This window comes from Dermacentor andersoni, chromosome 3, assembly GCF_023375885.2.
Source record: "Dermacentor andersoni chromosome 3, qqDerAnde1_hic_scaffold, whole genome shotgun sequence".
Taxonomy (NCBI): domain Eukaryota; kingdom Metazoa; phylum Arthropoda; class Arachnida; order Ixodida; family Ixodidae; genus Dermacentor; species Dermacentor andersoni.
This window is the reverse complement of record NC_092816.1, coordinates 84,867,461-84,891,728: the sequence shown is the minus strand read 5'-3', so window position 1 is coordinate 84,891,728 and position 24,268 is coordinate 84,867,461. Positions and strand designations below refer to the sequence as shown.

The window sequence follows — 24,268 nt, the reverse complement described above, 5'->3', positions numbered from 1 at the left end:
TCTTCCGGGGGGGGGTCTACGTGCGTACTTCGCGAGCCGCTGGCTGCGTGCGCACAGGTAGGTAGGTCCCCGAGGCAAGAGTTCCTATGGCGTGTGCTGGGCGCGCGCTCCAGCTCACTCACCCAGTAACGCACTTTCCCTTTCCTTCTCTCGTCACCTTGCACCCCCTTTCGTTCTCTCTCTCTTTCTCTCTCTCCTGCGCGCCAAACGCTCCCGCTGCTGCAGGCTTCGTCGACGGCAGCGGGCTTTTCGCGTTGCGGCGTCGTCTGCGGCGAAAGGTAGCTGACACGTGCGTCGTCGTGTGGGTGCTTACACTTTCGCTTCCCGACGCATCACTCACCGCGCGTTGAGAAGCCGGCGCCGACACTGGGACGCCGCCCACACCATCTCCGTTGCACGTGCCAACACGCGCGCGGCGCGTGCGTTCAGAAGAGCCCGTCGCGTCAATGAGGCGGCGGATGGTTGTGAGTTCGACTCCCGATCGGCGCTGCGGCGCGCGCACGTCCTGTCACGTTGAGATTGGCGACGAGAGTATGGCTGTGTGCGTCCCGTGACGAGCTTTGTGTGACGTCGTCTGCGCTGCAGACAACAGCAACTGTTTTTCCTCGACGGACGGAGCGGTGTGGGCGGTGGTGCCGTTATCAGTCGGCCATCGGATAAATATCGGAGCCGAAGACGTAGAAGAAAAAGTAACCGCAGGATGAAGGTTGTCGCCGTCATCGTGTGCTTGGCCGCCTGCGTCTACGAGGCTGCGGGTTTCGGTGAGTGCTTTCTTTTTCTCCCCTTTAAAAAAGAAAAAGGAATTTAGTTTTATGGCAGGACGCGCAATGTACTACGGCGACGCATCCTACGCGTAAGGTCTGACTAGCACATTGAGTGCATCAGTACGGAGATGCTATGGCGCTTATGTACGAGTTTGGCACCGAATTACAGTGCATGAAGCGGGGGATGGATGGATGGATGTGAAACTTTAATGAATGTCCTGAGGTACGCGACTCAGCGCGCTGCGGGCCGCGGGCCGCTCCCACGTTGGGACAGTCAGGCCATGCCCGAATCGCATTTTTCTTTCCCACAGTACTTTTCGCGCATCGAAGTTTCGCCGCGGAGGAGGCAACGAGTTGCACGCAATACCCGAAGGGCTCACGTTCACGTCCCTCTCTCTTATGCCCGCTTTGGAACAGCTCGGTAATCCCCAGTTATGTCTTCTGTGCAAATGTTTTACGACCTCCTGAATCCAGTCCCCGCCATCGGGCATACACACGTATTTTCGTCAAATGTGATTTCGCCTTTGCATCAGGGTGTTTAAAAGTGGCGCTTCTTAAGCACCAACGATGAAAAAAGACTAAGAGCGTTTAATCGTAAGTAAAAAGGTCAATTAAAAAATATTTAGTGGCCTTCCACTCTGTGAAGAAGGAAAACCAGCGAAGCTGTATTGGGATGTTTATATTGACAACTATATTGATTAATGCTATATTGATTGAATAAAGACACATACACGTAACTTCGCGGTTGATATCGTCTTTATTTTGTCTCGTTCGTTACCACAGAGACCATAGCTTTGTGGTCGCTGTGGTACAACGCGATCGGTTGTACTGCTACGCTAGACGCGTTCTTGCAAAAGGTTAAATCTATACACGACCGGTGACGCGTGGTCGGCACACTGATGTCCGCGTAGCACTCAATTCCAAACCATTCCAACAGGAAGGACACAATCCACTTGCCGTCGGGGTGCGCTAGGTCGACCTTAAAGGCGACGATTGGTGGGTACACTATTGCGTTTTATTGTACTTTTCAACCCTCCAAAGGGAGCGAAGGAGCGCCGCCATCCCACGTTTTACATATGGCCATGAAGGTCATGCGTCATAATGTGGTCGATAAGGTAACACTCAGAGCGACCACCGCTACTGATAACATCACGCGGAAACAGTTCGACCGACTGTGTATATATTTTTTTTAATTCTTCATGGCTCTTGCCTAAGAACACATTTTGATCAGAAGCTATCCAGATAAAGAAAAGGACCTGCAGACTTCCTGATGCACTAAGAACGAACAGCTCACTTTCTACGAACGAAACACATTCGACTCTAGCTTTCTTCGTTGCGGTTTGTCGCGCAGGCAGGATCAAGGCTATGTGCTTCATTTTGGTGCGCATAGCAGACGAAAACACGCTTGCTTGGCGAGATTCTTCCGGTAATTGGCAGCACAGCATTTTTTTTTCACACCCCGGAAGAAATTAACACTGCCATCGAATCTGCATAGCAGGCATGAGAGCTCACTTATTACACGTCGTTTCACGTCCCTACAGAGAAGCATATAACGTCGCTTAATGGGAATCTTCCAATTTCCCACCATCTCGCTTCCACCGAAATGTCACCCTGCTACCGCTTTAAGCGGCGATAACTGCTGCAGGTGCGCATCGCTTCTGTACGGGCGCGCTTCTTGTATTGGTTAGCCGCACGTTAGGTAGGGGTGATCGCCTGCGGCGACAAGGAAAGGCGCGACGTTTCCCGCTTCACCGGCTCTCCTGACAGGGCGCCCTTAATTGTGACGACTCGCGAGCACTCGCTATAACAGATAGGCAATGTTTTTCTCTATCTTTCTGTTTTAGCGCTATCTAATCAGGGAAAATTTGCCGCGGAATGTGCAAGTGGCACACGCCCATTTCGATAATTGAACGCTTCACCTCACGGTGCGATCTCGTGATTTAAGCGTCTGTAGTGTCACCCTGAAAAGTGACCCGTCGCTGTGGCTCGGTGCACGTGACTTTGGCCGACAATGGCGTTCTGCCGCTGAGCGGGAGGGGGCGTATTCGACTCCCGGTCATGGCCACCGCAGTTTAATGGGTGTTGTTCAATTCCGCCCTAATCAGAGAAGACAAATAGCTATTGGCCGTCAAAATGAATCCGGAGCGCTACTACTACGGAATCTCGTAGCAAAGTTTCAGGGTTGGATTGGATTCACTTCGGCTGGTTGGTGCATGGCTTACGGGGCTAATTGTGGAAAAAAAAAGACAAAGACATGGCACGAAGGCGGAACAGAGAGCGCAAGGAGCAGACACAACGTAGCGCTTCGTTGTCTGCTTCTTACTCCCTGCCTCACAAAAATAATTGTAGGAATTTTGATGCGTTTGTATTAAGGTTCCGTTGCCCTCGATAGGCCTTCTGTTGAAATTCAATTGAATGTCGTGCGTTATTTTTGTGTCCCGTCATCGTGTAGGGTTTTTATTTCTCCAGAATAAGCCGCAGTGTTTGCTTTGGTATATGTTAAAATGAACCAATTTACTTTGAAAATAGTTATGTGGCACTTGACCGGGGACGGGCAAGGCGAGGGAGGAGGGATGAGCAGGTCACATACTGAAACAGAAATTTGACTTGGGGACGGGACGGGGGGGGGGGCACGTGTCCGGTGTGCCACCCCGTGGGCTACGCCACTCCCTACATGCACTTGAAACTGAATGCGAACGGGAGCTATCACATGTCACGCAGCAAAACACTATATGATAAAAGGAGGGAAAGTTCACATGCATCACGGTTGTTATCACTGACGGGCATTCCTGTAAGTCTTTTCTGGAGCCAGTACAACATCGATAAACCGATGCTTCTCACTGCAACGACTTGACCGGAGTGGCCCGAGTGGTATCGCGAGACTGACTCAGCAGATGCGACCACTCACACTACTGATATGCACAATAATGACATGTGCTATACACCCTTGTACTTTGTCTATAAATCACTGATAGCATATCTGGGCGAAACTGGGTCTTCCCAGTTCGCTGCTCGTTGGAACAACGCTTCGTTCGAGTCGGGGCCCACGTTTCGGTTTCATGTTTCTTTCTTTCTTTCTTTCTTTCTTTCTAATCGTCTGTCGCGCCGTATGGCCGATTTCGAAGATAACGACGCGGTGGCGTCCAAAGCACTGACGAAAGGTGAGAGGAATAGAAATCGAAATTGATCATAAAAAATAAATAAAACATATGGACCCAGCAGACATTGCACCCAAGGGCAGCCGTCGCAGTCAAAGGGTTTACGGGTGACGGCACAACTAAAAAGAAATGCATATCTCAAAGACGCGTGACGGGGAACGCGTTCACGTACAGCTGCCACGATGACTTCGCCACTGATGAGTGCTTTGTTTCGATAAGGAGGAGCTATCGCTGCTGTCTCCTCCTTTCAGAAGAGGGGGCAGGCGTTTTGCCCCTTTCGGTGGCAGTTGCCAGCCTGCTCCTCGCTCTCCCTTACCTGTGAAATGTATATACGTTTTCAAAACAAATAACAAAAGTAATCTCTGGCTCAGCTTCTACGTTCACGGCTAAACTGAAATATACGGTATACGATAAATTTAGAGGAGAGTGAACAGTTATGCAGCACTCTTAGTTGCCAACTGGGTACACCTGCCATGGTTGAAACAATGCAAAGAAAATAGTTTTTTTTTTGTTAAATGACGCGAGCTTGGGAAAATAGGCCACTGGAGGGCTGGCTATCCCTCGAACAACAACATCAAATGCAGGAAGGAAAAATGGATCCTAGGAATAAAGCATGACGTATATCTTTATGTCTCAAGGAGGCGCCCAATCCCAAATACTTTACTAACTGATCACCTTTAAAAAAACAAAAAAAAAAACTGAACCTTGGCCGTATGGGCGCGATTAGCTTGTAAAATTAGGCTCTTGTCTAAGTTTTGCTGGTCGTGAAAACCTCAAGAGAAGCAAGCTGTACGTAGAGGCCTGTGTAGAGGGTCGATGTCGGAGCGGTCTGTTTATTCGGGAGTTCCTTTTTTTGGCCGAAGCCCATGACAGTGACAATAAGCAGTGATGCTACGCCAAGTTATAGAGGCGTGTACTGCAAAACCGCAGCCAAGAGTCACTTGGCTTCATGCCTGCAGCATAGAAAAAAAAAGAAATTTTACGCGTTATGACTAATAGCTCCTCTCATCTTTTCTTAAATATTTTCAGCTAATAATTTCCCTTGCCCTTTTAATCGCATGCCCCTCTCCCTCGTCTGACCGCCGTTCAGGATGTCTGCCGCTCGAACTGTATAGACAGTAACAATGCGGTCAGCAGCAACGTCCTTCCTCATTTGCTATTACAACAACTACTACTATGCGTTGAACTGTTAATGAACTTAAAATAGCTTTATTAAAACGTGCATGTTTGTCGTGTGTGGATTGGAGCTACTACTGCAGATGATAGGATTTGTGTAGGGCCAATATATGAGTAATTTTGTGTGCATCTTACGAGGGAGAACCAGAAAGTCCCCCCACCCCTCTTTTTTTAGCCAAATTACAGCTGTACATGCGAAGTCAACGTATCCATTCCTAGCAGTGGACTTTTCTTGGGCAGGCCCGGTCTTATGTACCAGTAGCTCCGCGGCACGGCGCTGCTATCAGGTGTTGAAGATAGCGATTGTGCTTCCACTGCGTCCTAGCAACGAAGTGCGATTGGTTTTCTATGGAGCAAGGGACGAACGGCCATAGAAATCCACATGGAAATGCAGCCCACGTATGGGGAAAGGTATTTCGCTTTGAGAAGTGGGAGGTGGTGGCGTTGAGTTCGCGAAAGGTGAAGCCAATACAGCAGTCCGACGGTGGTTCCACAGTCAGCCAGACAAATTCTACCACAGGGGCATCTCAAATTTAATAGTGCGATGGGAAGAATATCTGAACCGGTGTGGGGAATACGTAGAAAAATAGTGTAAGGTACGTATAATACTACGTATATTCGCAGTTGCCTGTATGTACCTTATTTTGGCTAATAAACAATAGGGGCAGAAACTTTCTGATTCTCCCTTGTATATCCACTGACAACTGGCATGTTCAGAAAAAAAGAAAGAGAAAGGAAATAGAATAAAACAAAGGTGATCCCACCTTGCGCTGTTGATTCCTGCCTCGTGTCAAACATGCAGCAACCCGCGCACACATGTGCCGAAGTTGGGGGGGAAAAATGCTACATTCTACATCGAGGAAAAGCCGATGGTATATGTACAGACTGTCGATATCGTGCACTGTCATTATTACATATACACTTCCTGTCGGTTGTAAGTGGTGCCGATTCCCTTGCCACGTAGGCTGAAGACCTTTTCAGAGACTGTGCTACAATATTTATGTGATGGCACTCCGGTATTTCAGAAGCCACATAGAGGGTCGTCATTTCCGGCTTTTCACTGACAACCGAGCGTTAACCTACCTCTTGGGATTAACCCAGCCTAAGGGCAGGGTAACGCGTTGGATCAGTGAAATACAACAGTTCACTTTCGATGTAAGCCATCGATCTGGTGATAAGCTTCCTGACGCAGATGCTCTTTCCAGGCATCACATCACAGAAGTGAGAACATCTGACCATGAACACGTTTACAGCTTGTGGGAAGGCACCGAAGACCTGACTTGCAATAATGGCAAATTTTGCGTGCCAGGAACTTTGGTGAAAAAGGTTTTGAAGCTGTACCATGACAGCCCAGAGTCAGGAGGGCATGATGGATTCTGGAAAACTTTTTGGAAGATAAAAAGTCGATTCATCTGGAAAAATATGAAGGAAGATATCAAGAACTACGTGCAAACCTTTCACCAGTGCCAAATTAACAAGGCCAAGTATCGTCCAAGAGGGAATCAAATGGTGATCGCTAATCATTCCCAAGTACCATTTGAAGTAATTCATCTAGATTTTGCCGAAATAAAAAAGCGAGGAGAGGGAGTCAGTAAGACCCAAGTATTCCTTGTCGCAATAGATGAATGCACACGCATGGCAGCTGCAAAGCCAGGAAAGGAAGACGCCAATTCTGTTTTGACGTTACTGGAGCGGAATATGTTCAAGAACACCAAGGTAGTGGTCTCGGACAACGGGCCAGCTTTCCGCAGTAAGAAGCTTCGAGAATGGGTCCGTGATAGAGAAATTGCCCTGAGATTTGCCACACCCTACCATCCAGAAGAAAACGGCCTAGCGGAGAGGCTCATTCGGGATTTGAAAACATTCATCGCAATTTACCATGATTTCCGTGGAGGATGGAAGTGTGCCTTGGAAGCAGCAGTCAGGCAACACAATCATTCTCATACCATGGGATTAGGATGCACGCCTAACTTTGCTGCATCAGACGAAACAACTTGGCTACTGGCATACTACGACCTTGGAATCGTTGGGAAAGTAGATCTGCAGGAAAGGCGCAAGACAGAAGAGGAGCTTGCACGCTACAGATCAACCATGAAGAGACACTTCGATCTGCGACATAGCTCGAAGATGCCTGTAATAGAGCCTGGAGATACAGTTTTAGTCCGGAGAAGTTTAGATGGACCGAAGTCCAGATTTTCTGGGCCGTACACAGCGATAAAGACCATCAAGCAACAAGGAATTTTGAAATCGCTACACTATTTGAGACCGGAAGGAAAAACTGAAATAGCAACAGTGGGAAATGTCATACTCTATTATCCCAGGAGGGATGAATTTAAAACCGAAGTCCGGGAGGATGTGATGTTCCGGCGAAGAAGAAGACAGAAGAGACAAGAACAGGAGGAGAGGAGGAAGAGAAGGAAGTGATCAAGATGGATACCTGTAAAGAAATGAGTGTATTTTAACTCGTACTTTATAATTTACAACGCCTGCGTTGTAACTATAAATAAATAAATAAATAAATAAATAAATAAATATTTGACGATTATATGTTCGACAGCCCCTTTTGTGTAGTTCGTTGTGTCCTTTTGTAAAATAACTACCGTGGTGCCTCTGCTTGTTTCACATTTGCGGCGCGTCCTTTGAAGACATAAGAGCTTGAACTTAGTGTATAGGGCTATGCAGGCACTTGGAGTGCTTAAACGTGGAATTGTAGTTAGTGTGTACTTAAATCTCTCCTTTCTTTTTTGTTCGGTAGCGCCGTACTTTCTAGCGTTCTTAGCTGGTTCAAGCTTGGTAGGACACACACGCACGCACGCACACGCACACACACATCTATACCGCCCTATCTCTCCCATTTACGAGTTCTTCACCTTCTTGGTGTCGTTGCATCATGGAATGAAAAGAAATCACCAGTGGTCTGTTATGTTATAGGTATTAGCTGGCGACGTCTATACTTTTTCGACCTCAGGCACTGATGATCATGTAGTTTCCTACAAAAGATATGAGAAATAGCTATGGTGCTACTGTCTACGATGGGGCGCCTCGATGGGGCGCCTGCAAGCCCGGCTTTCAAGGCCGACGCTGCTATCGAGGTACCCTAAGTGTCTACGGGAGTCACAAGTGTGGGGTGGGGGTTCATCGAGCGTGGGAATGATCGAGCGTGCATGAATTTGCCTAAATGTTGTCCTTTCTGGCTTGAAACAGCTTTGCGGATTTGAAAAAGAAAGCGATGGTATTCAACAATATATTCTGCTATAAATGCACCTTCGAGCCAGTCCTTTTCTATGCAAAGTTTTATCAGTTAATAAATAAATGCAACAATTCGCAATTGTTACGCATCTGAGCAGAGGCAAATCGTTTCGCTGTGTTTGGAAAACTCTAAAGTGCTTGAAAATTTCTAATGATAAAGCGTAGTGAACAAAGCTGCAGGAACGTTTGAAGCCACAAGCACGGAGACCAGACACATCCATGTACTAACCTTCAGTATATAGGTGGTTAGAACTAGCTAGCCACCTTAATACCACCAAACTGTTCTAGCCACCCCACTATAATTCCCGCGGTTGCTGAACGATTGCAGCTCCAGAGTTCCTTTTTGTAATTATTATAGGAAACTCTACGCTGAAGCTGCGGATCCGTGCGCCTGGTTAACCTCCCCGCCTTTGTAACGAAAATGAGATGCGATAACACGCAACTTAATCTTAAAGATAAGCGTCAACACTCACGACAGTCATTTTGAACGAGTTAGCCGAGGTTCACGTTTTAAAAGCAGCGCAAAGCACGCAGTGCGGACAGAAAACAAAAGGGTTTGCTTTAAATAAAGGAATTGCATTTTCAATGGCACTCACTATAGTCGCACTCCGTTTCCTTTACGGGGTGTTCTCTGTGCTGACATTGAAACTTATACTCGGTAGGTCAGCATCACTTTAGCATTTTGCCCAAAGGCTTTTCTTTCCACGTGATCTATTCAAGGGTGTGGGAAAGGAAATAAAAGAATATGTATATAGATATATACACACACTCCGAGCTCGTTGCATGTGCAAGCAAAAATAAATAAAATGGAACTGAAGCTAGCACAGAGTGGCAACACAAAAGCTCGGCGCTGTCCGTCTCACCCATACGTCATAAATCTGTCCATGGGTTCATAGTCGTGCCGTTGTTAAGGGAGTCGGACGCCGGTAGGACACGCCGTCGAGAAACGCGTGATTCACGTCTTCATGCGTTCGTGTACAGTTGTCCTTGGAGAGCGGCTCTACACCGAAGCGACAGAGCTCACGGCCACGCGATCAGTGTTTTTTTGTTCCGGAGAGGGGGAAGTTCACCGCACGCGTTGTAGGAATCGCACCGCTGGCACGAGTTGATGGGGTCTCGGTGCTGACGCCCGTTATTGCCAATGGGTCGCAAGCCCCAAGGGTAGCGTTGGCCTGGCGGCCTGGGGCACTGGAAGCATCCGAAGGTCCCGGCAAAGCAAGAGAAGACTGGTAACAGAACAACTTGTTTATTCTAACATAGCAAAGGAGCGGCCGGTCAGGTCGACCGGAGTGGAGAGACGGGAGAGCACGTAACTCAACAGTACAAATCGGAGCCTCTCTCCTGGCGTCCGGGGGCAGCTGCTCTTATACTCTCGGCGTCGCGGTCCAAAAGGGAAGGTCACGGGATGAAGGTCACGGGATGAAGGTCACGGGACGGCGGAGCATGAGCCCACGACGGCGCGCACGGTCGAGCCGAGAGACCTGCTGAACCGAGTGCAGTGACGCATCGCCAACCCGCCCACACGACGGCGCGAACGGTTGAGCCGAGAGACCTCCAGGCTCCTCATTCGGGGAACTCCGCTCCCCGGCTGCCGCGCTTTGACAAGCGAGGGCACACACACACACACGCACACACGAAGACACGTGGCACTGAAACACGCCTGGACACGCTTGGCGGGTAGGCGTTGCGGCGGCGTTGAACGGGCCAAAATGTCCGCCGCTTTGAACAAAGCCCCGGCGTCCGTTGCATCCGCGCCAGCATTACCGCGCGTTGTAGGCGAAACGTAACAGACCGCCCCGCCGGGGGAAGGAGATCCCGATGGTCAGGGGACTGCATCCGCTGTCCGGAGGGATGTCGCTCGATGATGCTCACAACCGAAGTCGGGCGTCCTTTGGCGTTTCTTGAGCGCAGCGCACAGAGAAGGCCTCGTTCTCACGTTCAGGTGCACACAGGACACTGCAAAGTGACTTCGGGAGAGTTGACATTTTTGTTCTCGTTTCCGGCAAGCGTTAGAACCACGCCTGAAAGTCAACCGCTCAGTCAGCAAGCACGGCACAAACCTCACTAAGCCCTGCCAGGCTCTTTCCCCTTTTATACTGCTGCCTAGTTCCTTACAGTAGTTTAGCAGCACTCATAACGCGTCCACAAATCGGAAAATTGCACTAGAAAGCACATCATCACTTTGAAACACTACACAAAAGCAATAGGTTAAAAATCCTGCCTCAGGAAGAAAAACATCAGTAACAAGCAATTTTGAGGCTGATTCCCACGTTAGGGGCTTCGACTTAAGCCATCGGCGTTACCGTTGAGACTCCCCTTTTTGTAACGCACCTCAAAGGAATATTGTTGCAAAGCGAGGCTCCAGCGCAGGAGGCGGCCATTTTTGGGAGAGATGGTCTGCAGCCATTGGAGAGGGCAGTGATCCGTTTCAATGATAAACCTCGAGCCGGCTAGGTAACATGACAATTTCTGAATGGCCCACACGATACACGCACTCTTTCTCGGTGGCGCTATACGCCTGCTCACGACTCGTCAGCTTACGACTAGCATACAGGACGGGGTGTTCTACTTCTCCATTTTCCCGTTGGCACAGTACAACGCCCATGCCTCGCTCACTAGCATCACACTGAACAACGAACCCTTTTGTGTAGTCGGGCGATCGTAGCACAGGCTGGCTTGTTAGGGCGCTCTTTAGGGCGCTAAAAGCTCTTTCCTTCGTCTCATCCCAGACGACTGTTTGCGGCTCTGTCTTTCTTAGAGCATCCGTCAAGGGAGCCGCGATATCAGAGTACCTGGGGATGTACCTCTGATAGTAGCCGGCGACACCTAAGAACGACCGAATATCGGTCTTCGTGCGCGGTTGCGGGAAGTCTCGCACAGCGGCCACCTTTATTTCAGAGGGGCGGCGACGACCCCGACCAATCACGTGTCCGAGGTAGACAACCTCGGCCTGTGCTAACTGGCACTTGGGAGCCTTGACTGTCAAGCCCGCATCGCGCTGGCGGGTTAGCACTGCCCGCAAGTGCGCCATATGCTCAGGCCAGGATGCGGAGAATATCGCTACGTCGTCTAGATACGGTAAAGCGAATTCTTGCTGTCCCCGCAACACTTTATCCATGAGGCTTGAAAAGCAGTATGGCGCGTTCTTCAAACCAAAACTCAAAACTTTAGGACGGAATGTCCCCATTGGTGAAATGAACGCCGCATACCTACTAGCCTCTTCTGTAAGTGGAACCTGCCAATAACCCCTGACAAGATCTAGGGTGGAAATAAACTGAGCGCTACTCACTCTCTCAAGGCGCTCCTCGATGTTAGGGATCGGATAAATTTGATCCTTAGTGATGGAATTAAGCCTGCGGTAGTCGACGCAAGGACGAGGTTCCTTGCCCGGTACCTCAACTAAAATCAAAGGGGAGGTATAATCACTCTCACCTGCTTCAATAACACCGAGCTGTAGCATTTTCTTTACCTCAGCCTCCATAATATCGCTCTGGCGGGGTGACACCCGGTACGCCTTGGATCGTACTGGCTCTGGGGAGGTAAGTTCTATGTCATGAGTAAGGACAGAAGTCCTACCAGGCCTCTCAGAGAACAGACCTTGAAACTCTTGTAAGAGCTGGTGTAGTTCTGTTTTCTGCTCAGGCGACAGCGATGCTTTACTTATTAAGTCACTAATGACTTGATCGGTGTCTTTCCTGTTTGTCACTGAGCCTAGTCCCGGAAGCTCGACCGGAAGCTCTTCTAACTTTCCCGCATCGGGAATTTCCTCTCCAGTATCTGGTGCCTTTAACGCTACAGGCTCAATTTTATCCCGTTCGGGCGTGCTCTGAATACCAGCTTGCTGCGCCTCTGACCCTTTTTCATCGTTCAACAACGTCGGCCCCGCAACTACCGCCTTTGCAGCGAGCTCCCGAACCTTCGATCTGGTTAATGCCTGAACGCTAGCCTCACCAAACAAAAGCCCCTTCTCGCGCAGGAGGTGATCGGACCTGTTCGAAAATAAGTACGGGTACTGGGGGGGCAGCATAGATGACACTGCGGCCTCCGTCTCAAGTGCTCCGAAAGGTCCTTCAATAAGCACTTTTGCTACCGGCAGACACACGCTATGAGCTTCCACTGCTTGCTTGATCCATGCGCACTCGCCCGTGAACATATCGGGTTCTACGTAAGAGGGGTGAACTACATCCATTGTAGCTGCGGAATCGCGAAGCACTCGGCACTCTTTCCCGTTCACGAGGAGGTCTCGCATGTAAGGCTCGAGAAGCTTGATGTTCTCGTCAGTGCTGCCTAATGAAAAAAACACGACTTTTGGTTTTGTTTCTGGGCACTGCGCCGAAAAGTGTCCCGGCTTCTGGCACGTATAACACACGCGCACTTGCCTCATCTCGAACCGCTTTCCGCGTTCGGCTTCGGCTGCCGCCGTCTCCTCACGTTCGGTCGGACTGCTTTCACTCGCATCCGCACTACGTGTATCCCCCTTTGCTCTCATGGGTGTGAACTTCGGCCTCTCAAAGTTGGAGCCAAATTCACCCTTTTGACCGTCCTTAGCTCCGCGAGCCCGACGCGTCACAAACTCCTCGGCTAACTCAGCGGCTCTAGCCACCGTACTAACGTCTGGCCTATCCAAGACCCAGTACCGCACGTTCTCAGGTAGCCGACTATAAAACTGTTCTAGCCCGAAACACTGCAGAACTTTCTCGTGGTCACCAAACGCTTTCTCTTCTTTGAGCCACTCCTGCATGTTTGACATAAGCCTGTACGCAAACTCTGTATATGAATCACTTCTGCCTTTCTCATTTTCCCGAAACTTTTGACGGAACGCCTCCGCTGACAGCCGGTACTTTTTTAGCAGACTCGATTTCACTTTCTCGAAATCCTCTGCCTCCTCTCTCTCCAAGCGAGCGACTACGTCGGCCGCCTCGCCGGGTAGCAAAGTGAGCAAGCGCTGTGGCCACGTTTCCCGAGAGAACCCCTGCTTCTCGCACGTTTGCTCAAAGTTAACCAGGAACAAACCAATGTCCTCTCCAAGCTTAAACGGCCGCATCAGGTCAGTCATTTTGAACAATACTCGTTCTCCTGCACCGTGTGCCTGACTTCCATTACGAGCGCGTTCCATCTCTACCTCGAGACGCTTCATTTCCAAAGCGTGTTCGCGCTCTTCTTTTTCTTTCTGTTCTTTTCGTTCACGCTCATCTTTCTCTTTCTGTTCTTTAAGTTCACGCTCCCTCTCCTCAATGGTCTCAAGGCATTCCGACAGCTCGTCATCCTCAGCTTCTAACTCAAGAATAGCCCTTAGCAGTTCTGGTTTTCTGAGTTTGTCTGAGACATCCAGACCCAACTCTCTTGCAAGCTCCAGCAATTTCGGTTTGCGCAACGACTTCAAATCCATGGCTGCTCTGAATGCTGCTTTCTCTACTGCCTACTATTGTCTTGCCGCAAACTAACCCGGCAGCAACGACAACCACAATTACCAGCTCTGTTTCTAACACTAACAAAAGCCTGGCAAAACTCAGAAGAAGAAAGTCCCGCACTCACCAAACCTCGCAGCCAAGACTTCAGCGCAGTCGTTCCGCTGCAGGCAACCAGTCATCACACAGGGCTCGTTGCACTGCTCCCGGATGGTCGTTGTGCTGCTCAGCATACAGTCAACCGCATCTCTTCGCTGCTCGCCTCCGTTGTCGCGATCTCACCGCTGGCAACCAGTTGTAGGAATCGCACCGCTGGCACGAGTTGATGGGGTCTCGGTGCTGACGCCCGTTATTGCCAATGGGTCGCAAGCCCCAAGGGTAGCGTTGGCCTGGCGGCCTGGGGCACTGGAAGCATCCGAAGGTCCCGGCAAAGCAAGAGAAGACTGGTAACAGAACAACTTGTTTATTCTAACATAGCAAAGGAGCGGCCGGTCAGGTCGACCGGAGTGGAGAGACGGGAGAGCACGTAACTCAACAGTACAAATCGGAGCCTCTCTCCTGGCGTCCGGGGGCAGCTGCTCTTATACTCTCGGCGTCGCGGTCCAAAAGGGAAGGTCACGGGATGAAGGTCACGGGATGAAGGTCACGGGATGAAGGTCACGGGACGGCGGAGCATGAGCCCACGACGGCGCGCACGGTCGAGCCGAGAGACCTGCTGAACCGAGTGCAGTGACGCATCGCCAACCCGCCCACACGACGGCGCGAACGGTTGAGCCGAGAGACGTCCAGGCTCCTCATTCGGGGAACTCCGCTCCCCGGCTGCCGCGCTTTGACAAGCGAGGGCACACACACACACACGCACACACGAAGACACGTGGCACTGAAACACGCCTGGACACGCTTGGCGGGTAGGCGTTGCGGCGGCGTTGAACGGGCCAAAATGTCCGCCGCTTTGAACAAAGCCCCGGCGTCCGTTGCATCCGCGCCGGCATTACCGCGCGTTGTAGGCGAAACGTAACAGCGTGCATTTGCACACTCACTGATGGACTTTCTTCTTTACGAAACGTGATATTTCGTGGTTTTACTTGCACGGTTACGTGCGAAGAACAGTATACGGTTTGCTTGATACGTTACGCTTTCAGGACGAGATTGAGCAAGCTGGCGAGTTTTGGTGCGTGTCACTGAGTGGCGCTCGTGCTGTTTTTTTTATTAACGCGATAAGCGTTGTGGAGGTGCCTTGCTGGCCTTCGTTGGTTATGCCGACGCAACACTTCCTGCAATGGACGATGCCGGCGGCGAGGTAATCAAAGGCGTGCTCAATGTAGGTCTATATATATATATATATATATATATATATATATATATATATATATATATATATATATATATATTTGGAGGGTGTTTCAGCGAACACTTTCAAGAATCTTTAAAAGTTGTCTCTGACAAATATCATAATTCTAGTTCATGAGATGGTCTGCTCGAAGCGGCGGACAATACTGGCACAAAAAATTGAGATGCAAAATCGACTAATTAATAAAAATTCACTAATTATGTTTTAACGAATTGCCTTATGGTACCACTGGCGATTTACAAATTCTAGCAGTGGACTTCGCAAGGCGGATCCACTTGGAACGAATTCTCAGGACGACACCTATGTCGAGATATAAATTCCCGAACTTTGCGGAGGAACGCATTGGCGTTCCAGTTAACTTGTTAAAAAAACGTTGTTTCATGCACTGAAGCACACAAGTAACTGGAATGCCAATTCATTTCTTCGCAAAGTTCGGGAATTTATATTTCGAAACTGGTGTCGTCCTGAGAATTCGTTGCAAGCGGATCCGCCTTGCGAAGTCCACTGCTAGAATTTGTCAATTACAATATGGGTCACAAGATACTTAGCTAGAAAGTTAATCAGTGAATTCTTGTTAGTTAGTCGATTTTGAATTTCAATTTTTTCTGCAAGTATTGTCCGCCGCTTCGAGTAGACTGGCTCACAGACTAGAATTGCACTATGTGCTACAGGCAACCTTTAAAATATTTTGAAAGTGTTCGCTGAAACACCCTGTATATATCTCGAGCGAGCACCCCAAACTTGTGGTAAGCTGGCTTGGCATTTGGAGCATTGCTTTCCAATCGCCCCTTTCCTAATTTGTAGGTATGATATACGTGGGTGCGAATTACTAGTACATCTGCGTATTTCGATCGTGGTTGATTCTGCGAAATAATACCTTGCGGCTGCACCTATAGCGCCAATCTCGGCACTCCTATTAGTGGACATGCCTCGAGCGTCGACCGGCTTCCACTCCGGAGTGCGATTACGTGCGGTAAATTCGGCCATGAAGTTATTTAGTGTAATTGTATTATCAATTAGCTCATTACCGATCACCACAGCGTCGCTGACGACCAAAGGTCAGCGTCCGTGGGCGCCGAAATAACGGCAGCGTTTTCTCAGCAAGATCTTTAGTGGTGTTGGAAGATTTGAGTCGTGTGCGATGGGAGTCGTATACATCGGCGTAAAGGTCCGGCAGCAATAAATTACAGAAGGACGCCCAAAGAAAAGCCTTTAAAAGGACACAGACGAGAAACACGTAATCAGTTCGCACTGATAAAGTATGCTTTAAACTCTATTTTCATTAAGCTCGCCGTGATAGGTCGACTGTTACAATAGAACATGACAGGTCAAAGTCCGAAAATTTAACTTATGCCTTGTTGGAATCGTACCGCTGGCACGAGTTGTTGGGGTCTCGGTGCTGACGCCCGTTATTGCCAATGGGTCGCAAGCCCCAAGGGTAGCGTTGGCCTGGCGGCCTGGGGCACTGGAAGCATCCGAAGGTCCCGGCAAAGCAAGAGAAGACTGGTAACAGAACAACTTGTTTATTCTAACATAGCAAAAGAGCGGCCGGTCAGGTCGACCGGAGTGGAGAGACGGGAGAGCACGTAACTCAACAGTACAAATCGGAGCCTCTCTCTTGGCGTCCGGGGGCAGCTGCTCTTATACTCCCGGCGTCGCGGTCCAAAAGGGAAGGAGGGAAGGTCACGGGATGAAGGTCACGGGACGGCGCAGCAGGAGCCCACGACGGCGCGAACTGTCGGGCCGAGAGACCTGCTGAACCGAGTGTAGTGACGCATCGCCAATCCTCACCCGCACGACGGCGCGAACAGTTGAGCCGAGAGACGTCCAGGCTCCTCATTCGGGGAACTCCGCTCCCCGGCTGCCGCGCTTTGACAAGCGAGGGCACACACACACACACGCACACACGAAGACACGTGGCACTGAAACACGCCTGGACACGCTTGGCGGGTAGGCGTTGCGGCGGCGTCGAACAGGCCAAAATGTCCGCCGCTTTGAACAAAGCCCCGGCGTCCGTTGCATCCGCGCCGGCATTACCGCGCGTTGTAGGCGAAACGTAACAGACCGCCCCGCCGGGGGAAGGAGATCCCGATGGTCAGGGGACTGCATCCGCTGTCCGGAGGGATGTCGCTCGATGATGCTCATAACCGAAGTTGGGCGTCCTTGGGCGTTTCTTGAGCGCAGCGCACAGAGAAGGCCTCGTTCTCACGTTCAGGTGCACACAGGACACTGCAAAGTGACTTCGGGAGAGTTGACATTTTTGTTCTCGTTTCCGGCAAGCGTTAGAACCACGCCAAAAGTCAACCGCTCAGTCAGCAAGCACGGCACAACCCTCACTAAGCCCTGCCAGGCTCTTTCCCCTTTTTTACTGCTGCCTAGTTCCTTACAGTAGTTTAGCAGCACTCAGAACGCGTCCACAAATCGGAAAATTGCACTAGAAAGCACATCATCACTTTGAAACACTACACAAAAGCAATAAGTTAAAAATCCTGCCTCAGGAAGAAAAACATCAGTAACAAGCAATTTTGAGGCTGATTCTCACGTTAGGGGCTTCGACTTAAGCCATCGGCGTTACCGTTGAGACTCCCCTTTTTGTAACGCACCTCAAAGGAATATTGTTGCAAAGCGAGGCTCCAGCGCAGGAGGCGGCCATTTTTGGGAGAGATGGTCTGCAGCCATTGGAGAGGGCAGTGATCCGTTTCAATGATAAACCTCGAGCCGGCTAGGTAACATGACAATTTCTGAACGGCCCACACGATACACGCACACTCTTTCTCGGTGGCGCTATACGCCTGCTCACGACTCGTCAGCTTACGACTAGCATACAGGACGGGGTGTTCTACTTCTCCATTTTCCCGTTGGCACAGTACAACGCCCATGCCTCGCTCACTAGCATCACACTGAACAACGAACCCTTTTGTGTAGTCGGGCGATCGTAGCACAGGCTGGCTTGTTAGGGCGCTCTTTAGGGCGCTAAAAGCTCTTTCCTTCGTCTCATCCCAGACGACTGTTTGCGGCTCTGTCTTTCTTAGAGCATCCGTCAAGGGAGCCGCGATATCAGAGTACCTGGGGATGTACCTCTGATAGTAGCCGGCGACACCTAAGAACGACCGAATATCGGTCTTCGTGCGCGGTTGCGGGAAGTCTCGCACAGCGGCCACCTTTATTTCAGAGGGGCGGCGACGACCCCGACCAATCACGTGTCCGAGGTAGACAACCTCGGCCTGTGCTAACTGGCACTTGGGAGCCTTGACTGTCAAGCCCGCATCGCGCAGGCGGGTTAGCACTGCCCGCAAGTGCGCCATATGTTCAGGCCAGGATGCGGAGAATATCGCTACGTCGTCTAGATACGGTACAGCGAATTCTTGCTGTCCCCGCAACACTTTATCCATGAGGCTTGAAAAGCAGTATGGCGCGTTCTTCAAACCAAAACTCAAAACTTTAGGACGGAATGTCCCCATTGGTGAAATGAACGCCGCATACCTACTAGCCTCTTCTGTAAGTGGAACCTGCCAATAACCCCTGACAAGATCTAGGGTGGAAATAAACTGAGCGCTACTCACTCTCTCAAGGCGCTCCTCGATGTTAGGAATCGGATAAATTTGATCCTTAGTGATGGAATTAAGCCTGCGGTAGTCGACGCAAGGACGAGGTTCCTTGCCCGGTACCTCAACTAAAATCAAAGGGGAGGTATAATCACTCTCACCCGCTTCAATAACACCGAGCTGTAGCATTTTCTTTACCTCAGCCTCCATAATATCGCTCTGGCGGGGTGACACCCGGTACGCCTTGGATCGTACTGGCTCTGGGGAGGTAAGTTCTATGTCATGAGTAAGGACAGAAGTCCTACCAGGCCTCTCAGAGAACAGACCTTGAAACTCTTGTAAGAGCTGGTGTAGTTCGGTTTTCTGCTCAGGCGACAGCGATGCTTTACTTATTAAGTCACTAATGACTTGATCGGCGTCTTTCCTGTTTGTCACTGAGCCTAGTCCCGGAAGCTCGACCGGAAGCTCTTCTAACTTTCCCGCATCGGGAATTTCCTCTCCAGTATCTGGTGCCCTTAACGCTACAGGCTCAATTTTATCCCGTTCGGGCGTGCTCTGAATACCAGCTTGCTGCGCCTCTGACCCTTTTTCATCGTTCAACAACGTCGGCCCCGCAACTACCGCCTTTGCAGCGAGCTCCCGAACCTTCGATCTGGTTAAGGCCTGAACGCTAGCCTCACCAAACAAAAGCCCCTTCTCGCACAGGAGGTGATCGGACCTGTTCGAAAATAGGTACGGGTACTGGGGGGGCAGCATAGATGACACTGCGGCCTCCGTCTCAAGTGCTCCGAAAGGTCCTTCAATAAGCACTTTTGCTACCGGCAGACACACGCTATGAGCTTCCACTGCTTGCTTGATCCATGCGCACTCGCCCGTGAACATATCGGGTTCTACGTAAGAGGGATGAACTACATCCATCGTAGCTGCGGTATCGCGAAGCACTCGGCACTCTTTCCCGTTCACGAGGAGGTCTCGCATGTAAGGCTCGAGAAGCTTCATGTTCTCGTCAGTGCTGCCTAATGAAAAAAACACGACTTTTGGTTTTGTTTCTGGGCACTGCGCCGAAAAGTGACCCGGCTTCTGGCACGTATAACACAGGCGCGCTTGCCTCGCCTCGAACCGCTTTCTGCGTTCGGCTTCGGTTGCCGCCGTCTCCGTACGTTCGGTCGGACTGCTTTCACTCGCATCCGCACTACGTGTATCCCCCTTTGCTCTCATGGGTGTGAACTTCGGCCTCTCAAACTTGGAGCCAAATTCACCCTTTTGACCGTCCTTAGCTCCGCGAGCCCGACGCGTCACAAACTCCTCGGCTAACTCAGCGGCTCTAGCCACCGTACTAACGTCTGGCCTATCCAAGACCCAGTACCGCACGTTCTCAGGTAACCGACTATAAAACTGTTCTAGCCCGAAACACTGCAGAACTTTCTCGTGGTCACCAAACGCTTTCTCTTCTTTGAGCCACTCCTGCATGTTTGACATAAGCCTGTACGCAAACTCTGTATATGACTCACTTTTGCCTTTCTCATTTTCCCGAAACTTCCGACGGAACGCCTCCGCTGACAGCCGGTACTTTTTTAGCAGACTCGATTTCACTTTGTCGAAATCCTCTGCCTCCTCTCTCTCCAAGCGAGCGACTACGTCGGCCGCCTCGCCGGGTAGCAAAGTGAGCAAGCGCTGTGGCCACGTTTCCCGAGAGAACCCCTGCTTCTCGCACGTTCGCTCAAAGTTAACCAGGAACAAACCAATGTCCTCTCCAAGCTTAAACGGCCGCATCAGGTCAGTCATTTTGAACAATACTCGTTCTCCTGCACCGTGTGCCTGACTTCCATTACGAGCGCGTTCCATCTCTATCTCGAGACGCTTCAATTCCAAAGCGTGTTCACGCTCTTCTTTTTCTTTCTGTTCTATAAGTTCGCGCTCATGTCTTTTTGCCCGCTCCTCAATGGTCTCAAGGCAATCCGACAGCTCGTCATCCTCAGCTTCTAACTCAAGAATAGCCCTTAGCAGTTCTGGTTTTCTGAGTTTGTCTGAGACATCCAGACCCAACTCTCTTGCAAGCTCCAGCAATTTCGGTTTGCGCAACGACTTCAAATCCATGGCTGCTCTGAATGCTGCTTTCTCTACTGCCTACTATTGTCTTGCCGCAAACTAACCCGGTAGCAACGACAACCACAATTACCAGCTCTGTTTCTAACACTAACAAAAGCCTGGCAAAACTCAGAAGAAGAAAGTCCCGCACTCACCAAACCTCGCAGCCAAGACTTCAGCGCAGTCGTTCCGCTGCAGGCAACCAGTCATCACACAGGGCTCGTTGCGCTGCTCCCGGATGGTCGTTGTGCTGCTCAGCATACAGTCAACCGCATCTCTTCGCTGCTGGCCTCCGTTGTCGCGATCTCACCGCTGGCAACCAGATGTTGGAATCGTACCGCTGGCACGAGTTGTTGGGGTCTCGGTGCTGACGCCCGTTATTGCCAATGGGTCGCAAGCCCCAAGGGTAGCGTTGGCCTGGCGGCCTGGGGCACTGGAAGCATCCGAAGGTCCCGGCAAAGCAAGAGAAGACTGGTAACAGAACAACTTGTTTATTCTAACATAGCAAAAGAGCGGCCGGTCAGGTCGACCGGAGTGGAGAGACGGGAGAGCACGTAACTCAACAGTACAAATCGGAGCCTCTCTCTTGGCGTCCGGGGGCAGCTGCTCTTATACTCCCGGCGTCGCGGTCCAAAAGGGAAGGAGGGAAGGTCACGGGATGAAGGTCACGGGACGGCGCAGCAGGAGCCCACGACGGCGCGAACTGTCGGGCCGAGAGACCTGCTGAACCGAGTGTAGTGACGCATCGCCAATCCTCACCCGCACGACGGCGCGAACAGTTGAGCCGAGAGACGTCCAGGCTCCTCATTCGGGGAACTCCGCTCCCCGGCTGCCGCGCTTTGACAAGCGAGGGCACACACACACACACGCACACACGAAGACACGTGGCACTGAAACACGCCTGGACACGCTTGGCGGGTAGGCGTTGCGGCGGCGTCGAACAGGCCAAAATGTCCGCCGCTTTGAACAAAGCCCCGGCGTCCGTTGCATCCGCGCCGGCATTACCGCGCGTTGTAGGCGAAACGTAACAGCCTCCTGAAACACCGCAGTGTCGGTGCGCCAATGTGAGGTCATGGATTTCAAGGTACTTTCTCGTATTTCGCCCGCTGCCATACTCGGGGAAAGTACCAGAAAAATTCTTGGGAGAGGGGAGGTTCCGTTAGAATACAAAATTTGAAATTGCATTCCTTGGTTTAACGTGCCATAATCACGATATGATTATGATGCACACGCCGTAACGGGGGTTTTCACCCCCTCGGGTTCCTTTAACGTGTACCCAATGCACAGTACACGGGCTTTCTTTTTTCTTTTTCCTTTTTTTTTTCCATTTCGCATGGTCAGGATTTGAGCCCCGCGCCTTCAGGCTTTGTAGGGCAACCCCAAAGCCACTACGCCGCCACGGCGGGTTCCTTTAGAATACAGTGCGGTATGTTATTTACGGATAACAAATTAACTCGGCCCGTGCAGACGCCATCAATGCCTGTTACGTCACTGCGAGCTTTTGCAGAAACTTCAAGGCACTGACGCCACATCTTATTCATTTTTGTGTCTTGCCTAACCACTTCTCATGGCAAGAGTGACCTTTTTCTTTTTTGGTATTGTGAAAGCGCAGTCTACTAATACAGACCCCGTGGATTACTTTTCTTCCCTTAAAACGAAGCCAAACATTAATATTATTTTAAGCTGTATGAAGGGATATTTTGGAATCCGTGACTACGCACATCTGCAGAGGTGCATCTAGGTTTCGTCGCAAGAAGGAAAAGAAAAGGGAAAGAAGGAAAAGCTAGTTATCTTTATTTCTTTGTGATAAACAACATGGTTAAGTTAAATGAATGGAGTCAGCGTTCTGAATGACAAATTAGCCAGACTGAACTGCTATGATGCTGGCATTTATTGCTCCTTTGTGTACCACCGAGTAATCCTTAACCGGCCACGAAGACGTCGCCGATAACGTCGACGAAGACGCGATTGCGGAGCTGCGGCACGGAATCCCGTGTGGGGAAAAAATAGTTTTCTTTTTCCCGGTGACTCGTTCCTGAGCATGACGGCATGATAGCTTATTTGCAGCTTTATGAACTGGCCCGACTTGCAATAGAAAGAACACCTAATAGTTATAACTGTAAAAGATGACGCGCAAGTTAAGTCAGCCGTTCGACTCGGCTGGCAATCATTTTTCTGCTTACATTGCTCGCTGTAGCTCTCGCCACCTCCCCCCTCCCTCTCCTCCCCTGTGTCCTCTAAATGTCGCGAGAAACGGGGTGGAGAAACAAAAATAAAGAAAAGTCGCGCGCATGTCACACTGTCTTGCTTTATTTCACTCCGAGTGTATGTGGAATAGAGGAAACCACGTGCATCTTACAGTAGTGAATGCGATGTCGATGTATCACTGCGTTTGCGCTGCCAGAGGAGCATTCGCAGCATTTCTTTGAAGCAGGCGCTGCATCGAGATATTCATATTTATGGCGTAACAGCTTCAGCGGTGTTCAAAGAAAACCATTTGAAGCATTGCCATTTACCCCAAGATACACCGATTGCCCTGATAGATGACCAACGGCAAAGCCAAGCGGCGTACGTGGCCTTGAATTAAATCGTCGTCGACACGGAGGTTAGCAGACTTGAGACGGTGAAATTAAATGAGAAGTCCGCCGATAAAAAAGAGCGCTGTCGCCCGTCATTGCGTTCTCGGGAGTACCACGTGGCGACCGGTCGTCGTGGGCAGTGGTCCGGCGGCGGCCGTGCTTTTGCACCGCTGCCTCTTCGAGCGTGGCCATTTTTCGCGAGATTGTGATCGCGCGTTCGTCGAACGCGCAGCGTCCGTCGCGACGGGGTCGCGTGCAGGCGTGGTGGTGCCACCGAAGCGGAAAACACGGTCTGCGCGACGTCTCGCTGTCGCGGGTTGACCACGCTGCACTTTTGCATTTCAGTGTGTACGCGGCCGACGGCGACGACGCCTGAGCACGTGAGCGCCGAACTAAGCCTAATAAAAGACGGTTGTTCGGTTAGTCGAGGGCGCATGACGCTCGACTGGAAATAGTGGGGCGCAGCAGCGAGAGCGCTCGCAATCGAAACGACAGGGTCAGGCGTGCGCTTCCGACTAACTTAGTAACAGTGGAAAACAGACGGCATGTGCGCAGAACTTTCTCCTCTCTTTCGGAGTGCGCCGGATCTCTATGTTAACGTCTGTTTTTCTGTCATACGCGTTGTTACATTGCTGCGCCATAATTCTGCTGAATAATCACAGCGCGCCGACCGCCGCTCCAGGAATACCTTTCACTCTCGTACCTGTCTCAGACAATTTCGCTTATGTGTTACTAACAACGCAGGGATTCAGAGGTGCACTGTGGAGGAGGTACACGTGAGGTGAGTGCACGAATAAGTGCTCATTAACTCCTTCCTCGCAGCCTTGCCCACAGAGTGGCCGCCTGTCTGGCGGATACTGCCGGGTGCGGTGCCGGCACCTTTTATTATCTGGGTTTGGCGAGTAACACCCGATTACGAATGCAGGCGTCCTAACTGCCCGAACCCTGCA

The 24,268-nt window shown here is 50.7% G+C and overlaps 1 protein-coding gene across 1 annotated transcript in view; it reads left to right on the top strand.

Moving 5' to 3' along the window:
* The first annotated feature begins 225 nt into the window (after window positions 1-225).
* Window positions 226-24,268, top strand: part of LOC126544065 (alkaline phosphatase, tissue-nonspecific isozyme-like) — an 82,064-nt gene continuing 58,021 nt past the window's right edge. Inside the window, exon 1 of the mRNA XM_050191274.2 lies at window positions 226-761. Within this exon, the coding sequence (XP_050047231.1) occupies window positions 701-761 (61 nt within the window). The 5' untranslated portion in view covers window positions 226-700. The remainder of the gene's footprint in view (window positions 762-24,268) is intronic.